Source organism: Microtus ochrogaster, linkage group LG1, assembly GCF_000317375.1.
Source record: "Microtus ochrogaster isolate Prairie Vole_2 linkage group LG1, MicOch1.0, whole genome shotgun sequence".
Classification (NCBI taxonomy): Eukaryota; Metazoa; Chordata; class Mammalia; order Rodentia; family Cricetidae; genus Microtus; species Microtus ochrogaster.
The window spans coordinates 54,813,364-54,829,205 of NC_022027.1; the positions used below are offsets into that span (position 1 = coordinate 54,813,364).

Below are 15,842 nucleotides of genomic sequence, written 5' to 3' on the forward strand. Positions count from 1 at the left end.
AAAGAAAGAAAGAAAGAAAGAAAGAAAGAAAGAAAGAAAGAAAGAAAGGTCCTCCGCAGTGACAGGGAATAACTGGATTATTTTTGACTTTGTGGCCTGTAAGAGCCCCCACCCAAGAAATTTTTCAATGGTATCAGGTTGCCTTGTTAGTCTTTTGTTGATCTGCATTCATTGGTCCAGTGTTATCCTTTTCCTCACCTTCTACATAATCCAGAAGGTTGATACATCTTATTTTTGCCATTCCAAGAGAAGACATTATATCTAGGAATTGTAAGTCTACAATCCCTCCTCAGATGTCCTATTCTACCACAACTAAAACATTTGGCATTTTGATGTCTCCTCATACCTTTGAAAATTGCTTCTCCTACCCAAGACTCAGTATTATAGTCAGATGTCTCAATGTTCATTGTATGCAGGATCCATTCATCCATTGGTGCTAATCTAACCTTTAAAGCCCGAGTATCTTTTTTCACTCTAAGTTGGCATTTTCAAAAGCAAGAGATTCAATAAGTACTCATCTGACATCTGGGTCTGCTATTCCTATTTATAAAGCCTTAGTTAATCTTTGAAAAAGTCACTAAAGAGTTCTCTCTGGCCCTGTTTAACCCTGATATATGATTCAAATTCCTAGTTTTTGAATCCTGTCCCAAGAATTTAAGGCTACTGGCGATGTTACACCCTGTCCTTGTACCTTCTTTCCTTGCTCATCAGCTCCAATAATTTCCTCAATCGTTCCCAATCTTTTTACTACTGTCTTTTGTCAAGTCTGAATCTCCTGGCCTGTATATATTTCTAGTGATTTTACTGAGGCACCTAGCTTCTGGTCTTTATTCTACACATGTGATTCCAAGGTCTGAAGTTTTTCCTTTAGAGATAACACCTCATCCTTGAACATTATTTGGATAATGTGCAGATTGCCTTTCTGGAAAAATACTCTATCTGCTAACCTATCATAGGTTTTTTTAACAAATTTTGATTGTCAAATTCAACAGTATAAATTCTTTCAGATAATTTCTAAGTACCCTTTGACATGGATTAAATTTTGTCTGTCAAATTAATGTTACCCTTTTCAATAGTATTAATTTTTTCAGATAACTTTTGATTTCCAATGGTATTAATCCTGTCAGCCTGCTATTCATAATTATTCTGTAAAAACTGTTTCATTTATAAAGAGTGCCTCATTTTTGGCTCTGTTATAAAACTACTTTCTTAAGGATATAATATGAAGAAAAAAACTGAGTCCCAATATCCAATAAATGGATATATCATAACCATATGAGCCTTGCAGAATACAATCCATAGTATTAGCGAAACAGTTACTAAACTTCTAAATGGTTATATTGTCTGCAATTGTATAACTTTCAAGTTTATTGATTTATTAATTAATAAAATATTTACCTCTTATGAGGACCAGTAAATTATTTTAGGTGTAATAATCTTAATTGTCCAGCAGGTATCACGGTTTCAAAGTTGCAACTGGTGGCAACACCAACAGTGTTGAAATATGAGCGGAAGGGCTGCATCCCCGGCACCCAGCTGCCTGCATGGCTAGCTTATGCCCCGAAATAATTACACGGAAACTGTATTCTTATAAACACTGCTTAGCCCATTAGTTTCAGCCTCTTATTGGCTAGCTCTTACATATTGACCTAACCCATTTCTAATATCCCTGTAACACCACGAGGTGTCTTACCAGGGAAGATCTTAACCTGCATCTGTGTCCGGTAGGAGAACCATGGCGACTCCTCAATCTGCTTCTTTCTTCCAGCATTCTGTTCAGTTTACTCTGCCTACCTAATTTTATGTCCTATTAAAGGGCCAAGGCAGTCTCTTTATTTAACCAATGAAATTAACACAAAACAGCAGACTCCCACATCACAACGGTACTTGCGGCGAACTTTCTGACCAGCAGGAAAGAACAGCCACCAGACGAGGATTCTTCTCAAATCACGCTTTATTGGAGCCTCTTGGTTGTAGGGAGAGCAGAAAGCAAGGGGCAAAGGGCCCTGAACTATAGCTGCTTATATAGGGAGTCTGCCTAGCAACTTTTGATACTTTGATACTTTAACTGCTTTTCTGGAGACCCACCGGCAGGAAAGAAAGCAGGGGAACATCCCTGTCAGTTACAGACCAGGATGTTCCCCTGCCGGTCAGGGGAAGTGTGGGCAGCTAGATCACAACAACTCACCCTGTTTTCCGGTGGAAGAACTGCAACCCTAATATGGAGTTATCTATCAAGCGAGGCTGGGGCCAAATGCCATCTTGTAATGGCAGCTATTCAAATCGGCTCCCAGCAGGTACTGAGTTGGTTTGTTTTCCTGCCTTGGTGCTGGTTCAATACTGAGAAATGAGCTTTAATTGTCAAATTAAAAGCAATTAAATCAATTTCATATATGGAGTAAGAAGCCCAGAACTCATAAGCAGGGAGCACAAACCAGAAGATGCACAAGTAGCCACATGGCAGGGAACATAGCAGTGGGGGAGAAATGTGTACGAGCTTGGTTTATTTCCAACTCACCACATGCACTTAGCTCTATTGTGGTGGGGGTTTAAAAAAAAAAAGCTTAGTAGGTAAAAGCAAGTCAAGCAGGTGGGGGTGGAGACTTTCTGGGCTGTGGACCAGTTAGTCCTTTAAGCCAGTCCTCCCAGTAGGTGTGGAGTTCGGATCCACGTGGGCGCCAGATAAAGAAGGATGCTAAAAGGAAATCCCACACTAAAAGGAAATACCAGACTTGAGTATAATAGTATTATTTAGGAATAGACTCACAGATCACAGTCCTCCGCTCAAACAGGGAACAGTGACTGAATCCTTCAATGGGAAGAGAGCGCGAGTGCATGCTTTACATCAGCATTTATAGTATAAGAGGCCATGCCCAAGTGGGCAGGTAACTAAAAGCTACTGGATGTAGGAATTCCTACAGCATTTGTTAGCTGGGTCATTTGGACCCAGTGGCTTGATCCCTTTCTATAAAGTATTCCATTCCTTCCCATCTGATGTTTTCTACGCTGTTCAATAAAAACAGAGCAAACCCTTTGTTAGGAACATACACGCACAACCACACAGACACGCAGAGCTAATACAACAGTCACAGAGACAGGCAAGCACACACAGGGACAGACACAGGGACAAAACAGACTCACAAGACAGCCTTCAGGCAGGAACAACTTCAGATTCACAAAACAGACATCCGGAGGAGAGATGGCATAGCCAGGAAACGCTCTGAGACATTTCTAATTCATTCTGCGTGCAGTTAGAATTACAAACAACAGGTTAACCTAAGTCATTTTCCTACACAAAGGTTTTGTTTCTTGGTGTGGGTAGGATACAATACAATTCTTATTGTGTCCACAAGATCCTACTCAGCCTGGCTCCTGCAAGTCCATCTTGTTGTCTCACTTTATCTCTCCTTCAACACTTGAGCTTTCAGCAGTAAAAAAACTCTCAAACTTTCCTCCAAACCAAAGTGACACATGGAGAAATTGGTAAAAGTGAGTACCACCAAGCCCAACAACCTGAGTTCTATCCCCAGAACCCACACAGTGGCAGGAAAGTTTCTCTCAGTCCTCTGTGTTTGTGGAGAACAATAAACAAATAAATGTAAAAGAAGAGAATGTAAAGGCTACATGCTGTAGGGAGTGGAGAAAGCCCTGTGTGTGTGTGTGTGTATTGTTGGCGTGAGTCAGCCATCTTAAGGATCAAAGCTTCACCCATGAGAAATGCTTTCCTCTGGTCTGAGAGCTAATGTTGATTGTGCACGCAGGAAATGTCCACCGTGACTCTGTCCCCTGCCTCCCTGGATACTTACAGCGGAAGATCACTCCCCTACAGAGTGAGCTCCAAACTAGATTACCTAAACCTCCCTCCATGTTCAATTTTATGCAAAACCCCACCTCTGTGTCCGGCTGTGTACAAAACCACGCTTGCCTCTTCTACTGTTTGTAATAAACACGCTGAGCTCCCTGAGTGTTGTGGCTTCTCCCTCATGGAGCCCAGCCCAGCTGATCTCAGCTTTACTGTGTCTGTTTGTTGTCTTCATTCCCTCATTGCCCATGTTAGGTCAATCCCTGGAGCAGTGCGGGATAGGGCAACATACGTTCTCTTTTCTTACATGGAGCATGCATTCTGCATTTCCTGAATAGCTATGCATTTACTGAAACTGTGTCTGAAACATCCCTTCCCCAGTGAAGACCCACTGACTAATCCACATGGACCCTGGACTCTTTCACGATGCTCTTAAGGAATTTTATGTATGCATTTTGCTACTGTAACTTGTTTTATGCCTCTGAGTACAGGAACTGTAACCATGGTGTAGCCATGTGATCCTCAGTACCTTCCCAGTGTCCTCTACAGTGGCACACATGGTCAAAGGAAGTATATATTTATTAAATGAATAAATTCCAATCTCCTTAAAAGTGTGCTTTTTTTAAGCTTAATATGACTATGTGTCTGCATATGATGAATGTGGCAACAAACTGGTTCATGGCTACTCAGAAAATATGCCAAAGAGATGAGAAAAGTGGTTTCCATGGCTACTTCATTGAACATCCCCCTGCAGGGAAGAAAGAGAGATATCTCAGACTCCGCCATCACTTTCTTCTCTACACATGGTTTCCATATTAGAAGAAGTCATTTATCCTGTGGTCTTTACGTCACAAGAGGTCTACACAAAAAGACTAATCACCTTGTGACCTATAGCTCTGGTACAATCCAACAGTCCCCCATTCGTGTTCAGGACTGTTACCATCAGAGCCAGGCAAATTTTACTGTACGTAGATGCTCACTCATGCTTTTCTTCATCTTGTATTCCTACAGCTGTCCACAGGCTCCTACCCAGCCTTGCTAGCTTTACAACCACAGGCATTTCAGCACCTTGGGAAACCCTTGCCTATCATTAGCAGACTTCAATCCACCCACCCTTCTCTATGGTTATTGCAGACTGGGCTCCAACTGAAACCTACTGGTCCATCGATGGCTTTCTGCGGTGAGATATTTGATTGCACTGTGTAAAGGTATATCACTGAGGTTAGTTTAATAGAAAGCTAAACATCCAATAGCTAGGCAGGAGATGCCAATGAGACGTGGAGGGATTTGGACATACAGAATGAAAGAAAGGTAAAAAGCCACACGGTAAAATGTAGATTAATAAAGATGAGTTAATTTAAGTTATAAGAGCTAGTTAGGAACAAGCCTAAACTATAGGCTGACCTTTCATAATTAATAAGAAGTCTCTCTTTCATAATTTGTAAGCTGATGGCTCAAAGGAACATTTGACTACAATTTTCTTGACAACCCTCAATAAATTCTGAGTTCTTTCACATCTTGGGACCCAAACATGAGGTAGGAGTGTTATGGGAATCTCTCTAGAATAAGTTCCAACACTAGGGATGGCCCTGACAAAATGTATGACTATGGTTGCTGATGCGATAGGGATCCAGCAAGCCCAACATAATGAGCTGTCTACTCAGGTCAAAGAAAACTTAACTATTGTTCAGGAAAGCACAGTCACTCTCAGCAAGAAATAGATTAGCTGGCAGCAGTGGTCCTCTGTAGTCGCAGAGACTTGATTGAGTACTGCTGATAAGAAAGGTACATGCCTGGTTTCAAATGAGGAGCGCTGTTTTTACGCTACACAGGCAGGAATAGTGTGGGAAAGGGCCAAGAATCTGTCTAAAGGATTAAGGCTGGAGACACAAATGAAAGCCAGTGGAAAGCAATGCAGATGATACTTTAGGAGAACCAACCCCCATTGTTCAAGACAGATTCACGAGGACTCGTGACGATGGAAAGGAGGGGATTGCATAGAGTAAGGTAGGGAAGACTAATTATTCGATTCTGGTTTATTTAGAGATTTACTTAAAGCACTGCTTATATTACCTGTTTGCCAAGCATGATTTCACTTGCTACCTGGAGAAACAGCTGAAACAATGGGTCATTGCCATTAACAACCTGATGACTACTGCATATGCGCCTGTAAAATCTTACTTGCTTGTCCACCCCACCTTGTGGTTTTAGAGTATAAAATGAGACTGTAGGGGCTGGAGAGATGGCTCAGTGGTTAAGAGCACTGACTGCTCTTCCGGAGGACCTGGGTTCAATTCCCAGCACCCACGTGGCAGCTCAAAACTGTCTGAAGATCCAGATCCAGAGGATCTGACACCTTCACACCAATGCATATAAAAAAAAGTTAAATAAACCATAAAAAAAATGAGACTGTAGATTGGACCTGGGAGCAAAGCCTCCTGGGAGCCATCTGGGCATTGGTCCGTGGGTACCATCTCTCTTTCACTCTCACTGGTGTCTGAGTATTTACTACAGAAAGATTCTACTACAGAAAGATTCCTGAAACATGAGGTCTGTTTTGCTTTATCTCATCCCAAGTACTTCTCATTCATCTTTGAAATATTTCTGCTTGTGTACAGTCATCATCCTTGGCAGTCACTATGCCTTCCTCCCTGTCGCTGATGACTATCTTTCAGAACCCATTGCTGTTGGCATGGAAGATTGGCGTGGTGTTTTGACATACTTATTTGATAAAGTATCTCTGTGCTCAACTTACTATTAGAACAAAAGAGGCCCCACTGAGATCGTGTTTCCTGACTAAGAAGTATTCAACTGTGGGCACATATGAAAGCTTGTATTGCCAATATCAATCAATGACATTTAAGTCTTTTTCAATTTGTCACCATGGCAAGCAATAACTCAGAGAATCTCCACCATATGATGTTGCAAACATCATCTAGCAAAACATACATGAATTTATTTGAGCAAACATAGGCCAGGCTAAACTGTTCTAAACTGAGTAACACTTTCATGTTTAAAACTTTGCTTAATGAAAATGAACGTGTGCCTTAAAAATGGGACAAAGCACATATTCACTGTCTCGTGTTCTCAGGGGATCGAGTCTCAAAAGAGTGCAGCAATGCCCTTTACAACCTCTACAGCCAGGACAATAGGAGCACAGAGAACTGTAGCAAAGGCGTTCAGGGTTTGCTCCAAAAACGAGGTGTTCTCTTTCTTTATAGTCTCAATCTTACTTTTCAAATTATTTATTTCTGCATTCATTTCCTCAGATTTCTTCTTATATCCTTCAGCAATCAATGCCTTTTGGGCCTAAAAAAGGCAAAGTAGAGACAGAAACAAATATTTTTAAATTCCAAAGGTATACTTTGTTTAAGATCTTTGTCAAACTCTCTTTAGGTTGCTCTGAGAAATGATCTCTCAGTTACCAAAACAATTTAGCACAAACAACATCATGAGAGTTGGACCCATGTGTTGATTTGGTCATAGTTTGAATGACCAAATCTGGCCCACCATTATTGTTTTGCTACCAAGCTCACATAGGAAGTTCTCAGTCAACTGGTTTGGCAAGACCAGCTGATTAAGGAATACATCCTCTAACTTGCGGACAGACAGTAAGAGAATCATTCGAATTCCCTATGCCAAATCGAGGAGGCTACCTACCCTAGAGACAGCAGCAGCCAAGTTCAGGAGCTATCATTTGCTACACTCTTCCTTGGAGATTTTGGACACTTTATGTCAACATAGAACATCCTGAGAGTCTGTGGTCCAGACAACCTTGGCCTCAAGGCAAGTCGACTGCCACTCTTATTACCTGCACCTGCTTAAAGTATGTTAGTGAATCTTCATAAGGTCATATAATCTCTAACTCAAAAGTCCAAATGCTATCAACATTCTGCAGTGTCCAGCAGCAGCCATAAATACCTACATTTCCTAGAATCTAAATATAGAACAAAAATCAAAGACATGGAAAGAGAGAGCAGGGTCTTTCTATGAATCCCAAAGAATAACGTTTCCTCCCATTACCCAGCTTCCCTCCTGCCTGAGGATCCAAGAGCACAGGCACCAGGGGGATGGGGAGTCACACCTGCAGCTGCTTCTCCAGCATCTTCTTCTGGTCTCTGATGAGCTGCTCTCTCTCCTGCACCAGCTTCGTTCTCAGTTGTTCGAGGTTTTCCTTGTGACTTCTTTCTTGAGCCTCCATCAGTTGCTGCTGCTCCTCCTGCTTCTGTCTAAGCAGGTCTTGTTCCTTCTCTGCTGCCTCCTTCTGGGCCCGCTCCTCTGTCCCAGGAACATTCAGGGAGGGAAGAAAGTGATGGGTAAGATAAAATATCTACATCCCAAAACCCAGAGAGCAATTCAGACCTGAAAGGAAACTACAGACTCCACACTGGTCCACACAATGGACAGAGTGTTTCTGGAGGGGATGGAGGAAACCCTGCCCACCTGGCTGAAACACAGACTGACTTCCTGTCGCTCTAGGAGTGAGCATCCACAGAAGGGTAAAAAGCTGCTAACAAGGGGATAGGCTAACTACGACTTCTATCAGGAAGCCTTGTGGGAACCTGACCCCTCCTGAAAGCCAAGAGCCATGCTCCTGTACCTGCAATGGCCTTCTCCCCAGCAGTGAGGGCTGTATCTGCCTGCAGGATGGAACTCTCGATGGTGGCCTGTGACTTCAGAAATGTCTGGAAGACTTCACTTGCCTGCAAGACCAAGAAGGAGCAAAGACCTTGGTAGAACCTGGGAGAGAACCTGTGTGAGTTAACATGGTCTTCACTGTGCCTCACTGACAAAATGCTACGGTGAAGCCTGCAGACTGCCCTGCTCTACAGTGGCACTAGGTACTTCCTGCTCCATGGCTTTCCCAATCATACCTTCTAAGGCCCACCTGCTACCTCCTGCTCCCAGATCCTGCCAGTTCACATCATGTGCACATGTGCTCACTGGAACCTATGATGCTTTCAAATATGGTATCCCCATGCAAAATGCTGCATAATCATGTGGGCTTCACTTCCTTCTGCTCTTGTTGGATGTATTCATGGTCAAGTCCCTCCATCTGCCTGAGTTTCATGGTACAGATGTGTAAACTCTCACAGTAGTGGGGGGGGCATCACTCAAAGCATTTCAGATAACTAAAGAAAGGACTCACCATGGTGTCATGGTGACAACGACTGAGTAATATGTTAGCTGTTGGAGGGAGACCGGTTGTTAGTTCCTGGCCACCCAGAGCCAAAATAATCATACAGAATCCATATTATTTACAACACTGCTTGTTACCAACATGGCCAACTAAAATCCACTTAAAACCTGAGAGAGCTTGAAAAGAAATTCTAGACACAAAAGAATGAAGTTTAGCCACATTTTTTTTTCAGCTGGTAACTTGCCACAGCTTCTTTAAGAGAGGTTTTCCTGATTCAGCGGTAACAAAAGAAAAAAAAAAGCCATGCTATTTTGAAATGCCAGCTTTCTGGGCTGTGCTGCCAGCGTGACCTCTGGCTCTTTCAGGAGACTGAGCAGTTGAATGGGGTTTGTGAGCAACATATTATGGCTTGCTTGGTGGCAGCATGGACTGGCTGTGTGCCTAGAGATGGGGCATTGTGCATGGTTCTCGGAGGAGGCTGTGGTGAGCAGTTCCACCATACTGGGCAGTGTGGAACAAGCAGGAACTACCGTATATATCCTAACAATGGTGCAGCTTAGATTCTTAAGAAGTGCTTAGCATTTTAAGAAGCACTTCTTATGAGAAAATAATTACAGATATGCAATAAAGACAAATCCAGATTTTTTTTTTAAAAAAAGGACCTCTAAATGGGTCACAGTGTTGAATAAATGTACGTAGGCTTGGGAGAGAGAAGAAAAAGCGTATAGAGAGTTAGAAAAAAGAAATAGACAGTCAGATTAAAAGAGTAAAACAAAAATAAACCACATAAAGGTGGAAAATTCACAGAGTATGGATTATGTATATTATTGTGTTTTCTTTGAATTTTTTGACTGTGAAGGAGCTAAATAACCAACATATATACTTTAAAGGTATCTTGACTTCAGAATTTGAGTCTAAAGTTATGTTGCTTTGGAAAAGAGGTTTTCCCTTTGTTTCCACAGAGGATGAGAACCTATGGAATTATTCCAGACTAATGTGGTTTGATGAACCAAGACCCCTTGAAAGTTTGCCTTGAACACCCCTCAAAAAATTACTTCACCTAATAAACAGCAGGTAGAAGTCTGGAGAGAACTACTCCCATACTCCCAAATATTGTTTATAAATGTTTGTTTATATTTAAAGGGGAATATGCTATAGAGATGGATACTTTGCTTTGGTATGTATCTTGGTTTATTGATACAAATTTAAGGTCAATTTTGTTATGATATATATATATATATATTTCTGCTTTAATTAGGGTATTGTGATTGCGCAGTTCATTTAAAAATGTCATGTATAATTAAGAAATATAAGTTAATAAGGAATCATCTATAATAGTCATGTTAGTTAGGTTTTCTAGATATATAGAGATATATTTCAGTTAGGTAGGTATTCTTCAAATCTTTCAGAGACTTTTAGAATATGGCATTTAAAGTGTTTTTAAGAATTTAGGACTTTTCATGACAATGAGACACATCTACTCCTGGCAGCACCAATCTACTTCAAGAGGAAGATGGGCATTGAAGAGACTCCAAATGGAGTTTGCTTAGTCATTTGGGCAAGAAACTGCTCTTGCCTGGACTGCCTGATGAACTAACTGAACTTGAAGAGCCACAAAAAAAAACTGTTAAAGGTGGGATGGTCCTTCAAGGGTCCTGCTTCATGAAAGAGTTCTGACATTCTGCAGCACACAGAAGAAAGGGACTGATAAACTGTCAATATAGGTGGAACTGTCTTTGAAATTTCCTGCTTCCTGGGAAAAAGTCTGCTGGATACTATGGGCGTGTAGGCTGAAGATGGATGCTTCAATGGTACAAAAAACACTTTGGATGACTGTCCAGGCAGCAAGATGTCTCTGTCAATTCTAGAGTTTTAGAAGTTGCTTACAATACACTTCCTGATTACTTAGGTAATATTGTATCCTTCTGGAGTCTTTGATGGAGTTGAGGAATAGATAGTTATAGTTTTCCTTAGATATGATAAAAGAAAACTAGATATAAATACTATAACTGTAATTCTTGCTTGATACCTGTTTTCTTATATGTAATTTTACTATGTTAAAGTTAAAACCTTCTTTTTTATTTGAACAGAAAAGGGGAGGTGATGTAGGATTCCCCTCTATATGCTGTGATTACCATTAATGAATAAAAGAACTGCTTTGGGTCTATAGTAGAGATACAGCAGAACAGAGCGAGGCAGGGAATACTAAATGGAATGATGGGAGAAAGAAGAGGAGTTAGAGAGAAGTCATGTAGCCCCATGGACTGGACAGAACTTTAGCCAGTAAGCCACAACCATGTGGTGATACACAGATTAATAGAAATGGGTTAAATTAATATGTAAGAGTTAGCCAATAAAAAGCTAGAGCTAATGGGCCAAGCAGTGATTTAATTAATACAGTTTCTGTGTGATCATTTTGGGGCTAAGTTGCCAGGAACCAACAAGTGGCCCTCCTTACTACAGTTAGCTATATTCTTACATTTATTACTACCCCATTGGGGTGGTTTGAAAGAAAATGGTCCCCAAAGGGAGTGTCACTATTAAGAGTTGTGACCTTATTGGAGTGGGTGTGCTCTTTTTGGAGGAAGTGTGTCACTGTGGAGGTGGGCTTTGATACCTCATATATGTTCAATATGCTACCCAGTATTCAGTTCCCTTCCAGAGACATAGAACTCTCAACTCCAGTCTGCCTGCACCCTGCCATACGCCCAGCTGCCATGCTTCCTGCCATGATGGAAATAGAATAAACCTCTGAAATTCTAAGCTGCCACCAGAATTAAATGCTTTCTTTATAAGAATTGATGTGGTCACTGTGTCTCTTCACAGCAATAGAAACCCTAACTAAGACATCCATAGCTACAGTATTGAAAACAGCTTGGTATTGGCATAAAAACAGAGAAGTCGACCAATGGAATCGAATAGAAGACCCTGACTTTAACCTGATTTTCAATAAAGGAGCTAAAAGTATACAATGGAAAAAAGAGAGCATCTTCAACAAATTGTGCTGGCAAAACTGGATGTCAATCTGTAGAAGAATGAAAATAGATCCATATCTATCACCATGCACAAAACTCAAGTCCAAATGGATTAAAGACCTCAATATCAGTCCAAACACACTGAACCTGATAGAAGAGAAAGTGGGAAGTACTCTACAGCACATGGGTACAGGAGACCACTTCCTACGTATAACCCCAGCAGCACAGACACTAAGGGCATCATTGAATAAATGGGACCTCCTGAGACTAAGAAGCTTCTGTAAAGCAAAGGACACTGTCACTAAGACAAAAAGGCAACCCACTAACTGGGAGAAGATCTTCACATTTTAAATTAACCCATTTCTCTTATTTCGTATTTTACCACGAGGCTCATGGTTTACTGGTAAGGTTTTGGGTATCTGTCTCTTTTGACAGCTTCATGGCCTCTCCCTGACTCCACCTTCTTTTCTCCTCTATCTCTGCTTGGAATTCCTGCCTTGCTCTATTCTGCCTCTCATAGGCCCAAGCAGCTTCTTTATTCATTAACCAATAAAAGCACCACATATACAGAAGGACTTCTTATACCACATGGATCCATCTTGAGAACTAAGTTTGTGCACCTTGTAAATTTCCAGCACTTGGCATCCAAACACCGGGGTGTGGGTTAATTTGCTATTCTATCTCTCTTATTTCCTCTGCTCTGAGCTCCCATGCTCCCTGCTCCTCACCTTCACCCCTTTCCTGGGCACCTGCCAATAATCTTGCTCAATCTTCTCCCTCATTTCCATGTAGAGCCTGTGTCCTCCAGCAATGGAGAATGTCCCCGCTGAAATACTCTCTATAAGTGCTTTCGCAAGACAATTCAGTTCTTCCTGGCAGTATTTCTCTGATGCCTCTTCATTCTTCAGCAGGAAATCTGCCCTCTTGATCACTATTGATTCCTGCAAGGGAAATAAACAGAGTCAAAATGAGATGGAAGGAATAAAGAAGACAGAGTTCTAAAGACTCATGAAAAGCATGGTCATTCTCATGAGAAAGCATTCCAGTTTAGTAAGTCTCAGAATCAGTAGGTAATCTCAATGTGACTTAATTCAGAACCTTAAACCTGTACAAAGCAGTGGGTAACTGGACTGTCCTCGTCACTAAGACTTTCAGTTAAAGGACGGCAACATCCATCAATCTCTTGAATCCTTGCTACCTTTCCATCCTGTGGGTCTATAATAATGGTGATGACATAACAAGGGATACTAGGGGATACCAGCAATGTAATTCTGGTATAAGATACTTTGATTCCTACGAATGAAAGGATTTATATGGAAAATTTGTACAGAAAACAGGTTCAGAGATAAGCTATGGATGTTTTGGACAGGATTGCAATCCACAGATATGTTAGCAGAATTCACCCAAAGCATAAGTCTATCCTGGTTTTCCAACAATTAGAAGGATTTCTGGATTAAAGGTACCTGAGGTTTGGGAAGGGTTTACGGACTTTTGCAACTACATTCAGTATGAAAATACAGAGTGATCATCTCTGAATAAGACAAGCACCCGAGGTCAACGAAGGCACAGCAACACAACAGCCATGAAGGGACAGAGTCGTGACACCAACATTACCAGCAGCTTCTTCTGGAATTGCTGGTTTTCATCCTTGAAGGAGTGCTCCATGAAAACAGCAATGGCTTCCTTCTCACAGGCTGTGTGCACATCCAGCAGCTCCTGGAGCGTGTCTGTGGGGAGCCTCAGTCGCTGGCCCATCTGCTCACTGTAGTGCTCAGCTGCCTTCTGCACAGCTGCTGAGTTCTCACGCTGGGCCAGAGTTGTCACCGCATCATCCAGACAAGGCACAGCTCCACTGTTGATGGCATCCACGTAGGTCGTCACCAGAGTCCCCAGTCCTTCACGAACCAGGAGTTTCAGGGTAAATAAATTGGTGGGATATAAGATTCTAAGACTATATTTTGAAAATCACTCACACATGCACACGCACACACACACATACACACACCTCTTTGCTAGAAGGATAACTCAGCAAGTTAAGAGCATCTTGCAGAGGACCCAAGTTCAATTCCTAGCACTCACACTGAATGACTCACAATAACCTGTAACTCCAGCTTCAGGGGTTGAATGCCCTCTTCTGGCATATATATATATATATATATATATATATATATATATATATATATATATATATGTATATATATATATATATATATGCTTTGCTACCAATTTCTTATTTTCCCTTCACTTTTATGGTTTTTCCAGTCCACAGTGATTTTTTTAATTTATTTTTTAAAAAAATCCACTTTTATCTAAAAACTTCAGGCGCCTTTGTTAAATGCAATTTATATTTCATATTTTAATAGAATTTATATTTTAATAGAAAATAAATGACATAAGCAAACTAATGAGACAATCTATAACACACTGCGTTTATTGCTGATTCTAAAGTGTGGGCTTACAGTGACCTAAACACTAGTATTTATATTAGAGCTACTTTAAGCTTCAAAAAGATATTTCACATTCCCATTGCAAAGAATAGTTAATATACAACACCTCCACTGTAAGAAATAATATACATCTGCTTTATTGACCTTAATGATTTATTATCAGTTGAGAATTGTTTGCCCTTGTGATTGTATTAGCAACTGAGAGTTTCTTTAGATGTGTGGAAACCATAGATACAAGATACAAAGTTTGCAGTTGTAAAGGTATTGAATCCTCAATAAATAATTATAAAATATATACATTTCTTCATACTAAGAATATATGCACACCATTATTTTAGAATCAATAAAAATAGCATACACATTACAATATATTCAATATACATTATACAGAAGTGTGAAAAAAACACTCACGATTCCCAGTGACCTTAATTCCCTCTCTGAGTGTCTTGATCTTTGCCTCGGTGAAGATGTAGGAAACAAAAGCCCTTGTTTGTTCCTGGAACTTAGGATCCAGTTGGTCTTCTGAGATAGTCTCAATTTTGCGTAAGAGTTCCTTGTCATTTGTTGGCCGGTCAAAGACAAAACACTTCCGTTTAGGGAAGAAATGTCTGATGCACTCCCTGGGCAAATTGGATGCTTGGATTCTGGGATTGTCACCTAGTATCAAGGGAAACACAAAGCCATGGGGGTAGTGTTAGAGCAGAGGGCAAATGATGGAGGCTCTTGTCTCTGTGAAGTGTTCTGTGCTCACGGGTCTCTACCATAAACATTCAACACTTCTTTACAGGTCAAAAGTATACCAAGTTTGTACTTGGTAGACATCTGGTGAAACAGTTCAGGAGCCATTTAACCCCCCTGGAGGAGCATATGACTGAAATCCACAGCCCTGAACATGCATGCCATCAAGAACACTGTTGTTGTGTGCCCTGTTGACTGAACAGCAGATTGCATGTGATTTCTGGCTCGATCATTCCTTTGTAGCAAGGGTGCTGTGGAACCCCAAAGAGGAGCCACAAATAAAGGATGATAGACTATTAGAAATAGCAACATTAGCAATTCTAAGAACAATGCTGTGGTCACTAAAGCAAAACTACTTTGATTCTAAACAGAACTCATTTTTAAAGCAAAATATACAAACAGAATAAAACAGTGGTCACTAGAGATGGGAAGAAGTCAGGAGTCATTCGCAGAGTTTGAAGAACTGGAAAGGGAACGTGCAACACCAAGTACATACTAAGCCGTCAACTCTAGCTGTTTATCATAAGACTTAACTGTGTGTAATGATTGGTGTGTTATCTACATGACTTACAGTGTCCACCTTAATACCCACCTGTGTTCTATGACATCAATTTATAAATCTAAAGTACACACAATAAAATTCATTTTTAAAATTTTATCCTTCGTGGCCCACTGTAGCCAGACTGAATTTAGGGCATTCTCCCAAGCTCTGGAAGTTCTGAGATGTAACGGCTCACAGA

The 15,842-nt window shown here is 40.9% G+C and overlaps 1 protein-coding gene across 1 annotated transcript in view; it reads right to left on the reverse strand.

Moving 5' to 3' along the window:
• Positions 1–6,904: 6,904 nt before the first annotated feature.
• Positions 6,905–15,842, reverse strand: part of LOC101985262 (guanylate-binding protein 6-like) — a 14,538-nt gene continuing 5,600 nt past the window's right edge. Inside the window, exons 5-10 of the mRNA XM_005359674.2 lie at positions 14,776–15,021; positions 13,532–13,812; positions 12,646–12,858; positions 8,403–8,505; positions 7,887–8,080; positions 6,905–7,111 (exon numbers count right to left, since the gene is read on the reverse strand). Coding sequence (XP_005359731.1) covers positions 6,905–7,111; positions 7,887–8,080; positions 8,403–8,505; positions 12,646–12,858; positions 13,532–13,812; positions 14,776–15,021 — 1,244 coding nt within the window. The remainder of the gene's footprint in view (positions 7,112–7,886; positions 8,081–8,402; positions 8,506–12,645; positions 12,859–13,531; positions 13,813–14,775; positions 15,022–15,842) is intronic.